Source organism: Stylophora pistillata, chromosome 13, assembly GCF_964205215.1.
Source record: "Stylophora pistillata chromosome 13, jaStyPist1.2, whole genome shotgun sequence".
NCBI classification, from domain to species: domain Eukaryota; kingdom Metazoa; phylum Cnidaria; class Anthozoa; order Scleractinia; family Pocilloporidae; genus Stylophora; species Stylophora pistillata.
The window spans coordinates 25,784,128-25,804,114 of NC_142531.1; the positions used below are offsets into that span (position 1 = coordinate 25,784,128).

The window sequence follows — 19,987 nt, forward strand, 5'->3', positions numbered from 1 at the left end:
AACTCGGTCGTGGGGCAAGATGGCGGCCGATTTTCCGTATTTTGAGTGGGCATAGAAAATTGAAGATTTGAGCAAATAAAAAAATTTTTGCGCAGAAATACTCAAAAAAATAAGCTTACTTCATTAAGCGAAAAAAATTTTTTGGGTATAGGTGCACTTTAACTATTATTTTGGTGGACGAGCTGGAATTAATTTGCTTTGATGCTTAACACAGAGTTGAAATACTGTAAGATAAAGAATAGCCTTATACAGAATTTTTTTCCACAGTTAAAAAAGTTTATCTATGGGCGACTTTCATAATGGCGGGCGACGAGCGAAGACTGGTATTGAATTTTGCATGAGAGCGAGGCCATACAGTCATCTTTCACGGTAAAACACAAAAGTTTGTACGGGAGTATTCAACCGAGTCATAAAAATTAATGAAGACATTTCCTTCTGAAAGTATACAATATTTTAATACACCTTTACAAGTATAGACAGTAGATATCATCTCTTGTTACTCTTGTGGTTTTATTTGCTGAATTATTTACAAATAATGGCTAGTCACTGCTGTGTACCACAGTGTACTGCGAGAGGCGTCCATGGCGAAGACGACGGAAGGCTTTCTTTCTTCACCTTTCCTTCACTGAAGAAAAAATGGATCCATGCCATAAGAAGAGAGGAAGGACCAAACTTTAAAGTCAGTAAAACAACGGTATTTTGTGGTCAACATTTCAGGGAAAGTGATATTAAAAGAACCATGGCCGGAAAAAACATGTTGAAGCCCAGAGTCGTGCCTTCCTTGTTTACATGGGTTCGCACCTCGCTGAGAAAACGGAATCCACCAAAAGTAAGACTGTTCTCTATTGACCAGCATACGGAGATGCAAACAAAAAAGAAACCCATTCAAGAAGTGATCATCGAAGAACAAGAAGAACAAGCTTTTATCAACGAAATTCAACCTACAAGTGTTGACTTTGGGACACAAACTGACTTCACTGATTATGAAGAACTCTTACGAGACACTATACAAGCATTAAATCAAAAGACTGAATATCTTGTATTAAAAGTCTTGCACTTAGAGCAAAAAAATAATGATTTGAAAAGCAAATTGTTTTCTTTGGAGAATATACAAAATATGAAGGATTCTAGTGCCTTTTATACAGGAATTTTAAATTGGGATTCATTCATAGCCATCTACAATTACCTTGATCCAGGGGAATTGGGTGAAAACATCAATTACTGGCTATCGTCAAATACAAATATTGAGATCTTTGACTATTCTGATAATACACATTAAACGAGCATAAATAAAATAAAAAAACTTTCATGTTTGGGATCGAGTAATTCCTTTGCATCAGTTTGGTATAGTTAATCAAATGTGCGCAGTATGTGCCATTCTATGCAATGCTCAAGCAAACATAATTTCAATCTGACTTTATCTGACTAAAACATTTTCAATTTCATATACATATCAAGTAATTATGAGTAATAATACATTAATAAGTAATACTGTTGTTTTAATTTCTCTTTAGATACAAGCTGATAATTTATCTCTAGGCACTTTCAAAATAATCAAAATATAATATCAAATTATTGTATCAAAATAATAAAAACAATAACAAGATTGATGTGGCAATGCCAACTTTATCCATAACTGTTATCACTACTTCTGCCAATCAACCAACAAAGCTTTAATGAATCTGTACAATCAATAACAATTTGTTATGTGAAGCAAAATGAAAAAAGGCTATCACAAATGTTCAGTACAGTTTGAGCAGTGATTCAATTTGGATTGAAAATGGTTGCATACAAATATATATAATTGGCAAAAAATGCAAATAAATCACCGTCAGTTACACTTTCAGTAACACCTCCTCTAATATATTGAGGGCAATTTTTAATTAATGGGGCAGATAGTTTTTTGAGTAACTGTGACAACACTGTGTTTTCACATTCGTCCCAAGCACAATGTATTTCCTAAGATATTCGTCCTCATCAAATTGTTTGCCTTTATGCAACGCAGTTGGGTTGCTATGCTGGTCTTTGTTGGCAATTATTTTCCCTGATTTCCCTATATGCACATCAATATTAGTTCTCGTAAATATGGGCATCTTCTGAACAGACAAAGTCCAATCACTTGCTGGATATTTCAAAGGCTGTGTTGAGGAGGAAGTTGAGTCATCATTCATGGCGCTCGTACTTAGTAATTGCTTTCTTTGAGAATAAATTTTGTTCGGATCAGGATCGACTATTTTTTTGTCTCTTCCTGATGAAATATAATCATTGACTCTGAAAATAGTACCGACAATTTAGGATGTCATTTCGGTGGTTAGCATCACGTTGAATGCAAGCAAACGTACCTTTTAACAAACTGTGCTTTTGTTTTTAATCCTTTCCCATTGTCCCCACGACATCTAAGCCAAAACTTCAACTCATCGTTTTTCAATTCTTCAGGTTTTCGACCACACAAAGAAGCTCCTGGTATATCATTCTCACTCAACTTAACACTACTATCACTACTATCGCTATCTTCAGCCGCTATGTTTTTTCGCACTTGACTGGATGACCTCGACCTCATGTACTAGTGCCAAGTTTCCCTAGGCATCTGTCATTATGAAAGTCGTGTATGCTAAGGGTCACACCATCAAAGACAAGGTGAGTAACAATGTATAAACAAAAATGAACTAAGAATTCTTATCAACAGCTTTTTTAACACTTGAGCAAAATATTCTTGTATCATGTGCATACCTGTACCGGTCATTGCCTTTACCATCACTTCCCCTTGATTGAATTTGTTTTATTCCCTGTGCAAAATTTGGCAAATATTACATTTTACCTGGGTACCAATTACAAGAAGGTTTACTTTGGAAATCTCCACAAATTTTACAGCATTTAGAATTATAATATTACAGCTTTGTTTAAGCTTCTGAAACAATTCCTTCAAATTGAACAGCAAGTGAATCCATTAAGATCATACATCCAATGTGGTTTGTGAAAAATTAAGTTTGTAAACAGAATGTGAACAAGATTTTAAAAAGCATTGAATACTAAATAATTGCCATAAAACATTTTTGTAAATCATTTTAAGACTAAAAAATTGCTAAAAGATGACAACGTTTGGACATTGGCAAAACGTCATTATCAAGTCAAAACATGTTTGTGAGTTCCAGTCTATAAATACTTAAAAAAAAAAATAGCTGATTAAAAGCTGTAACTTGAAGGAAAAAAATTATTAAAAATATTAAACAAAGTTTCACATGTATGGAGTTTGTCAGGATATTTAAATTAGGCTTAAGATTATTGATGATGAGCATTTCAAATACTAAACAATCAAATTTACTCTGGCACTTTCTTAAAACTGAATTGGTTTTCTTTCAAGAGGTTGTTGTTTCTGCGAGTTTCTAAGAAATGTCTACCGATTGCCGAATTTTTGTGCACAGCAATGCATTGATGAAGGTGTCGGGCTGTGTATCCAACATAATTTGCATCACACAAATCACATGAAAAAAGATAAACACACCAATTGTTAATAGGCAGTGTGTTGTTTATCTTTTTTCATGTGATTTGTGTGATGGAAATTATGTCGGATACACAGCCCAACACCTTCATTAAGGCGCGCTATATAAGGAGGTCTTCCCTGGGAAGACCTAGGCTCATTTGTCACTCACCGTTGACGTGTGCGGGTCAAATTTAAATGCTGGTAGACGAACAAAAGGAGCTAATGAGATATCTATTGTTTACTTCCACCAGCATGGTGGCATGAGGTAACGTGCAAACCACCTCCTTTGATCTCAAATTTACCGCCACAAATAAAGACAGTTTATATTGGAGAAAGGAAATACAAATCTCAAAAATTCTTGCACTGTGATGAAGACATAAAACGATTTTGAGAAATGCGCCCGCTGTTCACTGCTTTGGAGTAGCTGTAGCTCAAGCTGACTTGACTCTAAGAGTTCTACATCACATGACGGTTGATTGACAAAGGGTCCAGTGGGACCCAAGGCTCCTTTTATAGCGCGCCTTCGTGTTTAAGATGTAACTTGATACTGCAAAATAAATAGTTAATCTTACAAGCAAGAGATGAGAACAACCGTCGCGGTTGATAATGAGTGACTAATGAATTCATAACTGCCTATTTAAAATGGCGTACGTATGTACTTCGTGCATTTCGATAAACCACACTGGACAGCTTAATTAAAAGCTCAACTCGGAAAATGCGTACCAAAATTTGTAAAACTGGCTTCTGTGGATGCTCTTCCACCGGATTACTGATAATTTTCTGCAATATAAGATAGAGGAATTTATTTTCGCGCAAAAATGGCGAATAAGGTCGAGATTTAAAAACACGTACACTAGAAAATTCTCATGGTCAAAAATCAAAAGACAGATGACATATGTAGCCGTACCTGGATTGCCCCTTCGCTTAACATCTTCAGGGATCTTTGCAAATCTTGCAATCGACGGCAAATTCTTGTGATAAAGTATTCGAAAGCTGTTTTGTGAGACTTTCGTTCATCCAGCACTCGCACTCCCGCCAAATTTCTGATGAGCATATTTTTCTGCTAGGGACCACTGACCACTAAAGCCAGCTACTTCAGTTCAATCCACCCGATTCGCTTGTAATTAACCGCTTACATGCGGATTTAATTAGCACCAATCAGAGCCATGGGAGCCTGGGAACGAAGAATGATTGCGCAAGTTAACAAAATGGCGGCAGTGATTCAACGCCTATCTAGACAAGCGTTAGTCACCTTCATGACGAGAGAAACAGCAACGTTTTCGTCGAACTTTGAAACTTTAAAAACAATGGTTAGTCAACGATAAAAATCTCAAAGTATCTGATAACCTTTAGAGACCGTTGGTGGTCATCAAATTAAGCGTACATGCACTAAATCACGCACATCCGGTACACACTTTCATTGCCGGTAAAAATTATCAGTCAGCAATTAATGTGCGAGATCTGGAGCATGAACAGCATCCTTTTTTGGCCAATTTTTAAAGTTTAAAACGAATTGCTAGATTTTTTTTTTCTTTTGAGTCAATGCTAGTTGAATGGATTTGAAGTTAAGGTTGACCATATATTTAATAATTTAATTCTTCGTTTACACACGCAGATACATTGGTTTCTAAACGATAAATTTGCCCGTTATCCTTCAAGCATGCTCTGCTACTTTCCTCTAGATTGTATTAAAAAGCTCGAGGAATTAAAGCGGCGTGTTTGGACCACAGGTGGCGATTTGACTCAAATGTGTGTAGAATCTTGTGCGGAATTTACATTAAATGAAAGCTAAGGTGTAGTAGTACATCGTGAAAAGGGAAAGAGATTCAAAAGTTATGTCCAGTGTCTCAATTACGGAACATCGAACAAAACAAAACAATTTTCTGGGTGATTCTCACCAAGTGATTTCCACCAATATTAACAAATTTGTATGTAACTTAAATCAAATAAAGGCTAACCATTTTTCTTGCCTTTGTGTTCTTCTGCTACAAATTTCCTCAGGAATGTGTGCATTTGAAACAAAAATATTTTAATGTGTTTTACCACAAAGAGATATGATCCTTTTTAGTATAAGGAATTTTTTTCCTTGGCTTATAGGTGAATAAATACAATACTCAACAATTAAGATTTCTCAATATTCATGTAATCTAGGAGAAAAGCTCTAAGTCTTTAAATTTTTTGCAACCAAGTCTTAAAAGGATGGATAACTATTCAGTAGAGAGAAAAGTTTCCTTTATGGACCATTTTCAGCTGGATAACACTGTATCCTTCAAAGAGCAGGAACTCTACCTATTTTCTTCCATGAAGTTGTTGCTGTGTTTGTCACAAGTTTTTAGACAAATGCTGTGACCATAATTTATATAATATGCTATCATTTGTTGGCCCAACTCAAACCATGGTCATCTGATTATATTATTAAATCATTATAAACAATAAGTTTTATATGTTCTAATAAAGCAGTTGAGTAGAGCACTTGGTATCACTCTCTAGAAACCTTCTAATAGTATCTTGAAGCCTAATACACAATAGTTATCCAGCCTAGAAGGTAATATGGTCTTTGAGTTAAGTAGTTGACTTTTTAGAGCCAAATCTTATGTTGTAACACACCTAAAGCTTTTTTGTTTTGTATTTTTTTTCAGCTTGACTCAATCACAGCGGATGACATCAAGCTTTCTGTTCCAGATCCTTTTGAACAGAATAATGGAAGTTTCACTGAAGCACCAGCTACTCATATTTCCATCTTTGAATGTCCATTCTTTTCATTAGGAGTTTTCATCTTAAGAAAAGGTTGTTCTATTCCTCTCCATGATCATCCTGATATGTTTGGTTTGTGGTAAGTCAATTAGTAGAACTATTTGAGGCTTAAATTCAACATTTCCATTGTAACTGCACTACTGACTATGCTGCTGAAATGAATATCGTTAATTTTCATACTCCAAATCTAGTTAGCTATACATTTGTTATGGAGTGAATGAATTGCATGAGGTGCGATCTTGAATAGGGTAGGTGTCAGAAGAGCCACATTGTTGAATTTATACAGCACTGACATCACGTGAGATCCTAGTGATACTCTAGCTTGCTAGAGCTTGTCTTCTGTAGCTTAGTGGCAGAGCATTGAATTACAGAATGCAAGGTCTGGGGATCAATTCCTAATGGGACAATCAGATTTTTGCTTTGTCCTTTGGGGTAAGACAAGTAACATCTTTCCCTCTAAGCTGATACACCAAAATCATGCTTAACTCTTTTTGGAAAACTGAGGTTTGAGCTTAGAGCGCATCTTTCTTTTAATGATTGTGGGAAAGACACTTTCCTGTCAGTGTCCTCCCCCCATAATTGGGTATTAGCAATATGCAATGGAAATCTGACAAAATGACTGGGCAGTAAGTCAGTCACCAAACTTCAATAAGGTTTATTATCTATGTGAGTAAGCAAATTTGATCAGTCCACCTCTACTCATACAGTTTATCAAATTACTATAATAAAATATGTTTACAATAACTTACGTAAAATTTAATTTCCTTTACTGATATACAGGTCTATGCTTTTGCTTTAAAATTTCAGCAAAGTGGTGTATGGGGAAATATCAGTGGAGTCGTATCAAAGCCAATCTGAGTATGTACCTACCCATTTGCTCTGTTTTTGGCTTTTTTTTTCTTGCAGGAATATGGTAAGAGTTAAAAAGTTATATATTTATGCTCATTGCAGGACCACGCTAAATGGGAGAACAGATGGCTTTACAAAACATCCTCTTCATACCCGTAAACGTATGTATCAAAGCTCTTAAAGATATTTGTAAAGTCACTGTAATAACTGTGGTTGTTGACAGTATATCAGAAGATAAAGGAATTATTGTTTGCTTAAATAAAGATGATCCCCTTTGCAATGAACATGTAGTCTGAACAATGGAGCATGTGGCTACCATTTTAATTGCATTTCGTTATTTTCATTTCCGGTTGTTTTGTTACAAAATATCATGTGACTTATTCTTACGTGCTTTAAGATTTTAAAGTCGCTTGTCACGTATGTTTTAGTTCTGGTATTGGTTGCTGTATTCGCAATCAGGGTAAAATATTTCTTTAACATGCTTAAGGCACATTTTTTAATAAAATGAGCTGCAAAGGTAACAGGAGCACTCCTTTGTCCAGCTTTCATCAAGTTTTGTATTTATGGTGACATGTATTTTTGGACTCTTTATAGGGAGGCTCATAAGGTGCAGGAAGACTGAACAACTTTTTGAGGAGAGCAGTGGAAGTTGTGTGTTGACACCAACTGTTGGTAACCATCATACAATTCACAATACTAGGTAATCCTTTGTAAACCATCTCCTCTATTTTCCTCATCACCAATCAGAGAATTGATTAACATTTATATTGACGCTCCCGTAGTTAAATTGTTTCCACTATCTGTTTTAAATTTAGTATCACAATGATGTTAACTGACATGATTGTATTCTCTAGATGACTTTCACTTAAGTAAGAAATGCTTTATGGAGACTGTTCATTTGCAAACCCTGGGCACCATTTTCAAGATGTTAACTTACCTACATAGCATTAAGTCTAATCACAAGGCAAGATAAATTGCTCCAAACCCTTTTTCTAGAGTTACTAATTCCAACTATGTATATTACTTTAATTTATTACTATTGGTTACTTGAAAGGCTACAGCTTTCAAAATATTTAGTTTGAACTTTGTAATCTGAAAAGATGTCATAGTTAACAACTCTTTACCAAAATGGAGGTGGCTAGTGATATGTAAATTATTCACCTTGCTGCTTGGCGGCCCAGTTAATGTTCACTGCCAGCCACTGAGATAATATAGCCCAAAAAGGATGATTTTTAACTCCTTTATTCTGGCAGTGACTTCAATATTTTTGGGTATAAATCCTGTGTAAGTTGCTGAGAGGTGAATTGAGAGGTTTTCACAGTCTGAATAGCCAGTCAGGGCTCATCTTTGATGCTATTCACAGCGTTTTTAATATTGTTAAATGGAATTTAACATAGTTAAGTTAACCCTTTCCCGTCCAACCGTGCCATATGGCACACGCGTGTACCACCCCTCAAATTCCCAAGCGTGCCATATGGCACTCCACAGTAAGGTCAGTTCTAACCAATAAGAAATGCTAATTTTTATTGTTTCTTCTGGCCTATTGTGTTTTAACCAATAGGGTTAGAGTAGAAGCTCAGTTTAAGCCAACTTTCGGGGGTGGTGTTCATATGAATTTATTGAGAAATTGCGAATTGAAATTTGTTCGCATAGTTTTAAAATGGCGGCGCTCTTCGATTCAGATAGCGAGGAAGAAGAGTTCATTGGCTTCACTATTGAACCGGGATTCGAGCGAGATAATCGTGAGTCAGAATCTGACATTTCTGTTTCGTCAGTTGACACAGAGGATTTGTCAGATCTCGATCTTAGCGATCAGGAAAGTGGCGATGAATTCGAAGAAGAGTGGAACGAGGACCCTGGTCCAGTTGTTGTGAATCCGTTCTTCACAAATACCGGCCTGGTTAGGGACGTTCGAGGTTATTCGACCCTTAACATTTTTAACTTAATGTTTAAGGACAGCAATTTTGACAGAATTGCAGAAGAAACAAATCGATATGCGCAGCAAGCAATGGAAGCAAATCCGAACCCTGCTTGGCGTGAAACCGACGCCGAAGAAGTGAAGGCATTCTTTGCATTAAACATCCTGTTTGGGATTAAACAACTGCCCAAAGTTTATTCCTACTGGTCGAAAAATCAGCTTCTTGGAGTCCCAGAAGTGCAAAAGATTTTTCCAAGGAATCGTTTTGTGAAGATATCCCAATATCTTCACCTAAACGAGAAGAGAAAAGAATTGCCACGAGGGCACGCAAATCACGACAAGTTATTCAAAGTGTGACCCCTTCTCTATTCTATTGTAGAGGCTGTTAAAAGCGAGCACAGGCTGTTGAAAAATGTTTCGATCGACAAGGCAATGATTCCTTTTAATGACTAGTGGCAAATCTGTTCTGTTGCGATTGGTTGGCATACTTTTAGCGTATTAGCACTCAGTTAGCGTCTGCCAGGCACTTGTGTGCATTCCATAGCATTGTAGCTACATTGTAGCTGTTTGTGGCCTGGGATGGGCCGTGTCCAGCGGTTACCTCTATCTGTGCATGTGCTGGTTCTTCCATGTGCTTGCTTTGTGTTGGCTGTATGTTAGCATGGCATTGTTGTCCAGGAGGATAGCTTTTCAGTGTTCCCTCCCTCCCTTCCCATTTTGCTTTTGCTTAGGGGTTTTTTAGTTGGTTATATTATTTTGTTGATGTATTTATTTTTCTACCTCATGTTTTTGACTTCTTATTTTCTCTTCCACTAAGCTCTCTGGCTCTAGTGTGATGGGTGCTTGTTGGGGCTCGGCGCAGGGGGCTTGTGGCTGGGTTGTGTGTTGGGCAGGCCAGTCAGGTGTTCTAGTGCCTTGGATGTGACTGCAGTTGCAGCCCTCAGGCCCTTTGGGCACCTGACCTCCATTTGCAACCTGGGCGTTAATGTACAAATATCTTTCATCCATAAAATATCTTATTGTGGTTAAAATAACTTGATTATCTTATTGTAACTAGCGACATGAGTTTCAAGCTTGTGATAGCTTTATTTGGTGTAAATGTTTCTTGTTGCACACTTGGAAAACTTTTGTCAGTTACTTCAAATTGTGTGATGTACGTTTCCTGTTCTGTTGCAGTTCAGGGCCATCAGCTTTTGTTGACATCCTTGGTCCTCCCTATGCACAAGACAAAGTGAGTAAACATGGACAAAGCACAGTTGGACTTTTTCTTTTTTTGCTTGAAATTTATTATTGAGATTTTGTTTCATTAGGCAACATTTGCATGAGGGAGATGGGGAGATGAATGAAAGTTAGAAAAAAAAATTTAAAAGTGATAGAGAATGCTGAGGCTTTTGCCACTCAGTGTAGTCTTTTCTAGTTATGAAGGATTACAAGCTCTCTGATTTTACTTAATTGTTCAACAAATTGGGTGATACTTTGCTCTCCACCCCCCCCCTCCCCCTTTAAATAAGCTTACACTGGGTGAAAGGTACACAAATTGGAAACTCATTTGGTACTATCATACTCTCTCTTCCAAACAGTTACTAGTGGTTCGGGCACTTAGAATTATGGACTTAATCAAACTGCCATTCTTGTGTTAAATTGTGACCTCTCACGCGAAAACGTACACTAACGGCTATCCGTTCGAAGGCGTTTTGCCGTTCACTTGCCGTTCACCAGCCGTTCAAAAAAATTTGCATCCGTTCGCACGGCCAGGGTTATCCGTTCAAAAAAAACTTGCATCCGTTCGCACGGCTTGTGTTATCCGTTCAAAAAAAATTTGCATCCGTTCCCGCTGCTTGGGTTATCCGTTCAAAAAAAATTTGCATCCGTTCGCACGGCTTGTGTTATCCGTTCAAAAAAATTAGCATCCGTTCGCACGGCTTGGGTCATCCGTTCAAAAAAATATAGTATCCGTTCGCACGGCTTGGGTTATCCGTTCAAAAAAAACTTGCATCCGTTCGCACGGCTTGTGTTATCCGTTCAAAAAAATTTGCATCCGTTCGTACTGCTGGTGTTATCCGTTCCAAAAAACTAATAATTATTTGTTCAGCCGGTTACCCCTTGGGAAAAGTAATTAAAATTCAACAGTTCGCACGGCTGGGGTTTCGGTCGTCCATTGAGAAAAATCCTCAACTGTTGTTCATCAGTTCAGAAAAATGCTTAGCCGCATAAACAAGTTCTATAGCAGACGTGCTTTGAAGTTTGCAATTTTCTCTTGTAATATGTTTTGAGAAGAGTTTGTTCTGAGAGGTCTGAGGGCCTCCCCTTAAATAAGATTTTTTTTAACACCTTGCGGGTGACAGGAACTAAAGTGCGTATTCCGAAATGCTGTTTAAAATGAGTACACACATCAAGGACTGTGTCTTTTTCGAATCGTTCGACTTTGTAGATGTGGGTGTCCTGGAATGTTGTTTCCTTATCGGAAATTTCAGCCGTCAACTGAAATGAGCAATCTGTTCCTGGAAGTTTATAGCAATTTTTTTTTAACTGTATCGATTGTTACATCATCTTGAGTGTTTTAGCTTGTGCCGCGCGCGTTGATTCGATCGTACATCAGTTCTTCAGGTTCAGTGTTGTAGCTGTTGCGGGTCGCTTTCTTCTCTTTATTTCAGTCTTAAAACGACCGATTTCACGTTAATGGAAGCGCATAATCGCATTTACTTTTTCTTGCTCCGTGTTCTAACGGATTTGATTTACTTCTGCGTGCCTTTGTAAAGCCTTGAATAAAATCATTGTCCGGTGTTATTTTGGCCCTCGCCCTATATTGTAGGGTTTCTGGGCATTTAGGCCTTTTACTGATGAACGTGAGCAAGCCACTAGCCAACGCTTACACTTTGCCAAGTCTCGCAAAGGTTTTGGGAAAGGAATGAATACTTTCCTTCCCCTATTCCTCTAACTCTTTGATTGATTTTTGCCTTTTATCGGCACATCTTGAGTCTGTCTTACACTCACGCCAACAACAGTGTTTGGTACCAACCATGCCACTTCCTTTAAGAACGCTAACTCTTTTTAGTGAAATTTCCTGTTGTTTTCTTTCAATTTGATTGCGCGGCTCTCAGAGCTTGCGAAGTTTTCTCAAAACATTGCAGTAAATAAATTAGTCAAACGCAAGAAATTCTTGAAATTACGGCTGTTTCCTTGATGAGATTTACCGATCAAATTTGCTAGTCAAAATGAAATTTCAAAAACAAGGTGTCAACCTTGTTCAGTTGGTCACAACTTTACTGTGTTTGGTGGCCCCTAAAAGAGCCGTTGTTTGATTGATTGCTCTAAGAACAGCAGTCACAAAATTGTCGATTTTACTTTCTCCTCTAATTCATCTAGTCCCTTCAGCATGTTCTCGACACTTACAACAACAGAACGATAATTCTCCATAACAGAAGACAAATCTTGTCCTTCTGGTAAAGCTGCAGCTGTCTCTTGCAGTTTGATTTCAGTTTCCTTTAGTACCTCCAACAAATCGAGGCGTTCATTGCAGATATAATTTAGGATTTCACGCTCTCGATCCATGCTGGCATGAACTCTTGAAACGAAGGTTTTTTTCGCGAGCGCTCAAAAATAACCGCTGTACAATCCGTCAGTCAGTTAAGTGTGCAATCTCCTCCTACAATTTGTTTCTCGTTCACGTTTGCCGCCGTGTATAAATAGCCATTTAGTCCTTTGGCCTAATTATTCCCCCAAAGATTACACTTTGCTTCGGTGTTTCAGGCTTGTTTTTATTTCATGTAAGAAAGCAACTGCTTCATTTACGCGAAAGGTCACGTCCAAAAATATCTCTTCAATGAAGCGCCAAGGTGTTATCATACGGGCAACAAAGAAAACAATTAGTAACATATTTCGCACCTTCCATCAGAATGCCGCCAGTAAACAGCAGCACTGATAAACTATTCGCACGCGTCAAGTATAAATAGCTCTTGGGAATGAATTATAATTGTTATTACTATTATTATTTTGTTTTACGGGGAAGGGGGAGGTTCTAACACAGCCAGTATGACAATAGTGTTGTGTGGCAGTCTTTTGCGGTTTCCGTGAGACCTCAGCGATATTCCATTTTCTTCGTAGTGGTCTTTCAGTCGGCGGAATCGGGAATAACTGATCCCGTAAAGTTTTAGGAACATTTCTTTGCAGATGGCTCTGGCTTGAAAAGTAAAACTGCATCGAGGACTCCGTTTTCTTTTTCCACCCGATACTTCAATGCTCGTGAATGCTTGGATGTTGGCCAGTATGACTAAGTCGAGTTCGCCATGTGATAGTTCCATACAGTTATTCAAATTTACAAGTACAGCTGCTTCCGAGAATTGTTGAGAACAATGACCACCTTTAATGCCCCGAGAACATCCGCATCCATCTTGAAGAAACTGTTTCACTTTCTCCACGATTTCCTCTTTGTCAATTAATAACTCAACTTGATCGCCTTCATCCATTTTGGTGATTTGATTAGGAGTTGTAGCAAGTTTTAAATTCCATGTAGTTGTCAAGACAACGCGCTTCAGAGTGGAAGTTGATTGGCTGAACTGAACGTTGCGTTACCTTTTGCAAAATATCAAACACCACAGTGCGTTATGCAAATTTCGCTTGTGGCGAATGATATACTTTGACAAGTGTAGACACCGCTCGTTCTTACGCAAAGGGATGGTTTCGTCCACCTAAAATAACCTTAGTTCTCTGTATCTTTGTCACTGGTAGATATTTAACGAGAAATGTGCACAGGAATGTTTGATTTTGAACTTTAAAAACAGGTTCTAAGTTAATGTCGGAAACGCAACCACAAAGTCGATATTCAGCTGAAAATTGAATGATGTTTGTTTTCTTTGCTCTGTGTCAAAGTAATCTGGCCGTTGATTTAAAATGGTTATCATCATTACTCGTTCAACCGTTCAAAAATTTGCCACAGCCGTTCGGCCGTTCACCGTCAGCCGTTCAAAATTTTTCTACAACCGTTCAGTCGTTCACTGTCAGCCGTTCAGCCGTTCACTGTCAGCCGTTCAAAACTTTTCCTCAGCCGTTTACCGTGAGCCGTGAGCCGTTCAAAAATTTTCCACAGCCGTTCAGCCGTTCACTTTGAACCGTTCAAAAATTTTCCACAGCCGTTCAGCCGTTCACTTTGGACCGTTCAAAATTTTTTTTCAGCCGTTCAGCCGTTCACTTTGAGCCGTTCAAAATTTTTCTTCGGCCGTTCAGCCGTTCATGTTAGCCGTTTCAATCGCCTTGGCCAGCCGTTTGTCATCCGTTCACTAGCCGTGCGTTTTGCCGTTCGAACGGATAGCGGTTAGTGTACGTTTTCGCGTGAGAGGTCACAATTTATTTATCACTGTCATTAAACACAAGAGGACTTACTTCAAGATTGTTTGTCATGCATGCATGTACTTTGTAAAACAACCTGAAGGGTTGTTTAAAGGAAGGAAGAACAAAAGCTAATAGAGAGCATGCGTTGTATAGGGACGTGACTGCACATATTACCAAGAATGTGATCCTTCACCATACCTTAACTCCAGTAAGAACAATCAGGTAATGTTTTTTACTTTACACGTGCTTAATAAACTGTCATTTTTTTATGCAAGATTTAGATTGTTTTTCAGAGTCAATAGAAGATGTGAGACAGAGTGTTGTTTTAATGGAAATGTATCTTTCTTAAGAAACAATGGTTTGACATATATGAGCTGTGTAACCCCAGAAAAATTGTTATATATAGACAAGCTCTTGTCCATCTCTGCAGACTTGTTCCTAAGTAACTTAGTGAGAAAACTCAGCTAGAATTGCTGGTATGGAACAATTGTCTTGAGAATCGATTTAAATGTAGAAATGCATAAGTTCTGCATTAAATGTCATGAGCTTATGCCTGAGCCACTTTTACGAAGAAAAAATAAAATGTGCCTCTAAATAATTCTACCCAAGTCTGTTTTCACAAGTTCACAAAGATACTGAAGATAGAGCTTTTCTTGTATGATGACTTGTATGAAGAGCTGACTAAAGTGGCTACCTTTTGTCATTTAGGCTTCACCAATTGAGATCGATAGCTCTGACAGGTATGAGTTTCTGTGTAGGTTAAGTAACTCTGCAACCTTCATAAGTTTATCTCGTCGATACACTCTCACATACCCTTGTCATTTTAAATTGCTTCCAAATTTCCAAGTGGTTTTTGTTTATCATCAGTGTACTTCAGTTTTCTCTATCCTGTTTTTCTGAGAATTATGTTTATTCTCAGATAGCAACAAGGCCCAATAAAGTGGAAGAAATGTATATAAGCCACAAATTGATGACCTTATTGAAATAGAATCAGTTTACACATTTAAGTTGAGGTCTAGCCTGGATTTAATATGTATCATTTTGAGATGGAGCTCAAACATCCTCTTACACTTTGCAAGTTTATGAAACTTACTTATGAAATCTGCAAGAAGCAAACCATAGTGTTCATTTCTAAGACTGTTGCCACAGGCCCTCTCTTCAACAGCAATTGTGCATGTAGATTTCACCTCATGTCTTCCTTTAGGTGGATAATTGAAATTCCTCCTCCTCGAGACTTCTACTGTGATACTCAGGTAATTTTGTGAGTTCTAATATTGTCATTCAAAATGTTTTTGTATAGCATTTCATTTTTTGTTCATTGATGTGCTTTTCTTGGGAATATAAATTTCTTTTTGCTCCTGGTTCAGTATTGAAAATTAAATCAAAAGGAATCATAATTCTGGATAAAAATATAGCAACACATAAACTTTGGACCTTGTTGCTTGACAAAGATTAGAAGAATGGTAGTTGAAACATTGTGATCAATACACAATTAATTAGCCTGACTCTTACATTGTGAAGCAAACATTAAAACATTCATTTTACAATATCCCAGTACAAAGTGAGGTGATAATGCAGGTTTTATTGATTTTTTTCAGCCATACAGGGGACCAACTGTAAATCTGCAATTAATCTCTGATCCTTCAGACTTATAAAAAAGAGATTATACTACAACCAGTACCAAAAAGGAAGGATTACACTTTACAGATCTGCACTGGAGAAAAATGTACATTTAAACAGGTTAATATAGTATTATACAATTATACAGTTTATTTATACAAAATACATAGGTTGCTTATTTACATTTCTTAGTAGATGTGTTGTGGTGCTGAAGTATCAAAGTTCCTTTATCAATATATTTCTTAATGCACTTTAGACTTTCAGTGTACATTGAATTCATAAATTATTTCAGCTTTACGTCACTGTAAACAATACAAGGTGTTAACATAATCGACTTGTGCTGCAAAGAGATGGTTCTCTCTTTTAAAACTGCTTGTCTGATAATTGAAACTAATAATTGTGTTTTGGTTGTTGTTTTAACATGTAATGCAAGTCACCAATTCAAAGATTTTAATAGAGGAGTAATTGTCAAAATTGACGCCTCTAGTAAGAGAGCGCTAATTGTATGGAAGTGTTGTCATCTATTTTTTAGTCATTCTTTTTGTATTAAGCCGATTATTTAACAAAAAGATTATTTTCTGTAGTTGGTATATTCAGCAATAGAACCAAGATGAGGAACAGCCAAGTATCACCAATTTTTTTTCCAAATTTTGATGTCCTCAGTGATCAGTTACTTAACATACAGACCAAAATATGAAATCAACTTGTTTTATGTTGTAAAAGTGTGAAATGTTGTTACCAGTGACATCATTTACAACTCTGTCTTCCTATATATCAATAGCAAGAACCTAACACAGTGCTTATGTAATCTAGCTTATAATATAATAAATTTGCACTATAGATGTCCAGTGATATGCTTAAGGTTGGATTGTGGATAAATTATCTTACAAAACCAATTGTTCTCTTCACATCTGCTGAAATTTAGAGTTAGAAAAATAATTTGCAAGTTTTTTTGTTGTGTTTGTTGGTGTATGAAGTGGCTTGCCAGTTTCTGGGTTCTGTTTGTAGATGGAGTGTTGTTACCAGCAGGGAGGCTGGCTTTGCGTCATTTCACCCTGGTCTGCTAGTACCAATAGATAACACTTATTGACTGTATGCCTTGTACAGGTTGTGATGAGTATGCCATAAAATTTGAATATTAATAGAGACAATTGTAAAATTTGATGAATTTGATGGGAAGGAGAATAAATTCCAAGACCCTTTCCTAAAGATATTCCTAACTGTCAATTTAGGTCGGTTTCTTTTGTGCAGCTATAAGTTCTAAAGAAAGAAATTTGACTTGGAATTTTCACCTGCGCTTGTAGTGTATTGTAGTAAACCCGGAAATAAAAAATCACCGGTTCCTACGTATTTTGTGACGAGAACATATTCCCATTCTTACCTCAGTCAAACCCCTTATAAGTCTGTATATGCGGCACCGATTAGGTGTGACCCAGTACAAAGCGGTCGGTTGTCGAAGTCCCAAGTTTTTATCCCTTAGTAGATGTTATTTCACGGTCACCTCTTTTGAGTTGTCGTGGGTACCCTTTGATGAGTCCCAACGGCCTGTTTGTATTGTTTTCCTCCGGCATTGAACGGTCTCTTACAGCGTAACCACTAAAATTAGAGAGAGTAAGATAAGATTTCAAGTGAAATTTAATCGATGTTTATCTCCCATAATCAATGTTGGTGGTACAGTGGAATCCCGATATCTCGAACCAAACCCTGTTTCCCTTGGATTTGCTTCACTTGTAATTTCACCCCCGATTTCTCGAACCAATTTGCGTTTCCCCTCGATGTTCGAGAATTCGGGATTCCACTGTCGTTGAGAGCCAGCTTTTTTTTTTACATGAAGTGGTCAGTTCTGCCACTTTTTAGTGACAGATAACGTAAGACAGAGGAAAGGAAAACACTGCAGACGATGAGTGACAACTTCAACTTTTTGTTCCCTGAATATTCCCGTATACGTCCAATTCCACTTGAGAGCACTAGACAAAGTTTGGACTGGAATTCAACTCCTTTTTATTACAATTTTAAACAAGTAAGTGATATCGAATATCAATATTCGCAGTTATAGTTTCTGCAGCCAAGGAAAATCCCTTCTATTTTACAATTTAGCACAAAAGGAATACTTTGACCTTCTGAGTTCAGATTTCTATCATCCCTTTGGTAACGAGTAGTAGTAGTAGTGAACTTTACTTATGTGTCGTGAAAACCTAGCGCATAGCACTAATTGGGGACACAGGGTAAAAGCTTTAAAATAAGAAATCTGGAACCTATTTACAGAATTATTTACCTAACCTATTAACAGTTAAAATTATTTATCAATGTCCTAGAGTTAAAAATCAACTATTACAGAGCGCACATTTTTTCCATCCATCATCAACCATGACAGTCATAATTCTCAAGCCTGATAAAGGTAATGGAGTAGTTATTTTAGATCGTAACATTTATTTGAACTCTTGTTTTGATATGCTTAATGATAAATCCAAATTCGAATTACTAGAGAAAGATGCCACTTTATTAAGAGAAGGCAGTCTCAAACGTTTCATTAGTTTATTCAAGAAAAAGCATTCAATTGATAATGATACCTAAAACAAGATTTTTTTGCCAAATTTGTCTTACATCAATCCTGCGATTGGAGACGAATTGCAGCTACTTCTGTCGGCTCCAATAGCGCTCCGCGATTGTGGATCAACATTTACAGTAGCGTGCTGATCGGCGGTGCAATGAATAAATTTCTGTGTAAACCTGTATAGGCTCCTTCCGGTATGTACTTCATGGCTGAATGCCATATAGACGACATATAGTGCTAGTTCCATATAGACGACATATACATCCTTTCACATCCCTAGCCACATCCCTAGCCATCGTTTACCATCCATAGCCATCCTTTACCATCCTTAGCTATCCCTAACCATCGTTTGCCATCCTTGGCCATCCCTAGCCATCCCTAGCCATCCTGAGCCCTCCCTAGTCCTCCCTAGCCCTCACCAGCCCTCCATAGCCATCCTTTACCATCCGTAGCCCTCCCTAGCCATCCTTTACCATCCTTAGCTATTCCAAGCCATCCTTTACCATCCATAGCCATCCTTTGACATCCCTAGCCATCGTTTACCATCCTTAGCTATCCCTAGCCACCCTTTACCATCCTTAGCTATCCCTAGCCATCGTTCACCATCCTTAGCCATCCCTAGCTATCCCTAGCCATCCTTAGCCATCCTTTACCATCCCTAGCCCTCCCCAGCCATCCTTTACCTTCCATAGCCATCCATAGCCATCCTTTACCATCCCTAGCCCTCCCTAGCCATCCTTTACCATCCTTAGCTATCCCCAGCCATCCTATACCATACCCAGCCATCTTTAGCCATCCTTAGCTATCCCCATCCATCCTTTACCATCCCTAGCCATCCTATACCATACCCAGCCATCCTTTACCATCCCTAGCCATCCTTTACCATCCCTAGCCATCCTTTACCATCCCTAGATGGTAAAGGATGGCTAGGGATGGTAAAGGATGGATAGGGATGGTAAAGGATGGATAGGGATGGTAAAGGATGGTTAGGGATGGTAAAGGATGGATAGGGATGGTAAAGGATGGTTAGGGATGGTAAAGGATGGCTAGGGATGGTAAAGGATGGATAGGGATGGTAAAGGATGGATAGGGATGGTAAAGGATGGATAGGGATGGCAAACGATGGATGGGGAGGGCAATGGATGGTAAAGGATGGCTAGGGATGGTAAAGGATGGATAGGGATGGTAAAGGATGGTTAGGGATGGTAAAGGATGGATAGGGACGGTAAAGGATGGATAGGGATGGTAAAGGATGGATACGGATGGTAAAGGATGGATAGGGATGGTAAAGGATGGATAGGGATGATAAAGGATGGATAGGGATGTGGCTAGCGATATGAAAGGATGTATATGTCGTCTATATGGAACTAGCAGTATATGTCGTCTATATGGCATTCAGCCATGAAGTACATACCGAATAAATAGGATATACCCAGCTAAAATCATATCGCTACTTACTACTTGCAAGTCGAAAACGATAAAA

General features: G+C 37.9%; 4 protein-coding genes and 1 long non-coding RNA gene across 10 annotated transcripts in view; 2 read left to right on the top strand and 3 right to left on the bottom strand.

Annotated features, from left to right (window-relative positions):
- Window positions 1–4,546, bottom strand: part of LOC111326151 (replication protein A 70 kDa DNA-binding subunit) — a 29,068-nt gene extending 24,522 nt beyond the window's left edge. Inside the window, exons 1-3 of the mRNA XM_022930089.2 lie at window positions 4,389–4,546; window positions 4,205–4,261; window positions 2,731–2,786 (exon numbers count right to left, since the gene is read on the bottom strand). Coding sequence (XP_022785824.2) covers window positions 2,731–2,786; window positions 4,205–4,261; window positions 4,389–4,535 — 260 coding nt within the window. The 5' untranslated portion in view covers window positions 4,536–4,546. The remainder of the gene's footprint in view (window positions 1–2,730; window positions 2,787–4,204; window positions 4,262–4,388) is intronic.
- Window positions 96–2,707, bottom strand: LOC148718299 (uncharacterized). Of its 2 annotated transcripts, none has more exons than XR_015994963.1 (2): window positions 2,343–2,707; window positions 96–625 (listed from the first exon to the last, which is right to left on the bottom strand). It is a non-coding gene; the product is annotated as an uncharacterized LOC148718299 (long non-coding RNA). The 2 variants fall into 2 exon arrangements; XR_015994965.1 differs by lacking the exon at window positions 96–625 and adding an exon at window positions 632–842.
- An 85-nt stretch (window positions 4,547–4,631) lies between the features above and the next one.
- LOC111326167 (2-aminoethanethiol dioxygenase) lies at window positions 4,632–16,792 on the top strand. Its single transcript, XM_022930105.2, has 10 exons — window positions 4,632–4,791; window positions 6,121–6,314; window positions 7,043–7,093; window positions 7,187–7,245; window positions 7,679–7,784; window positions 10,179–10,233; window positions 14,484–14,552; window positions 15,039–15,070; window positions 15,535–15,583; window positions 15,929–16,792. Exons 1-10 carry the CDS (start codon window positions 4,648–4,650, stop codon window positions 15,983–15,985), a joined length of 816 nt encoding a protein of 271 aa, XP_022785840.2. The 5' UTR covers window positions 4,632–4,647; the 3' UTR covers window positions 15,986–16,792.
- A 627-nt stretch (window positions 16,793–17,419) lies between these two features.
- On the bottom strand, window positions 17,420–18,812 carry LOC148718300 (uncharacterized). Its single transcript, XM_088744027.1, has 2 exons — window positions 18,555–18,812; window positions 17,420–17,546 (listed from the first exon to the last, which is right to left on the bottom strand). Exons 1-2 carry the CDS (start codon window positions 18,749–18,751, stop codon window positions 17,420–17,422), a joined length of 324 nt encoding a protein of 107 aa, XP_088600153.1. The 5' UTR covers window positions 18,752–18,812.
- Window positions 17,545–19,987, top strand: part of LOC148718301 (serine/threonine-protein kinase Nek11-like) — a 7,719-nt gene continuing 5,276 nt past the window's right edge. For 4 of the 5 annotated variants that reach the window (XM_088744025.1, XM_088744026.1, XM_088744022.1 and 1 more), the window contains exon 1: window positions 17,545–18,348. The gene's annotated coding sequence lies outside the window, so the exon portion shown is untranslated. Of the gene's footprint in view, window positions 18,349–19,558 lie in introns of those variants that run through there. The other variant, XM_088744024.1, reaches the window with a different exon arrangement.

Bases quoted from the DNA above. Each gene is read 5' to 3' on its own strand.
- LOC111326167 (XM_022930105.2), top strand. From the start codon at position 4,648: ATGGGAGCCTGGGAACGAAGAATGATTGCGCAAGTTAACAAAATGGCG. The intron at 4,792-6,120 runs GTTAGTCAACGA...ATTTTTTTTCAG, and splicing joins TTGAAACTTTAAAAACAATG to CTTGACTCAATCACAGCGGA. The intron at 15,584-15,928 runs GTAATTTTGTGA...GATTTTTTTCAG, and splicing joins ACTTCTACTGTGATACTCAG to CCATACAGGGGACCAACTGT.
- LOC148718300 (XM_088744027.1), bottom strand. From the start codon at position 18,751: ATGGAACTAGCACTATATGTCGTCTATATGGCATTCAGCCATGAAGTA. The intron at 17,547-18,554 runs GTAAGACAAATT...CTCTAATTTTAG, and splicing joins TCTCCAATCGCAGGATTGAT to TGGTTACGCTGTAAGAGACC.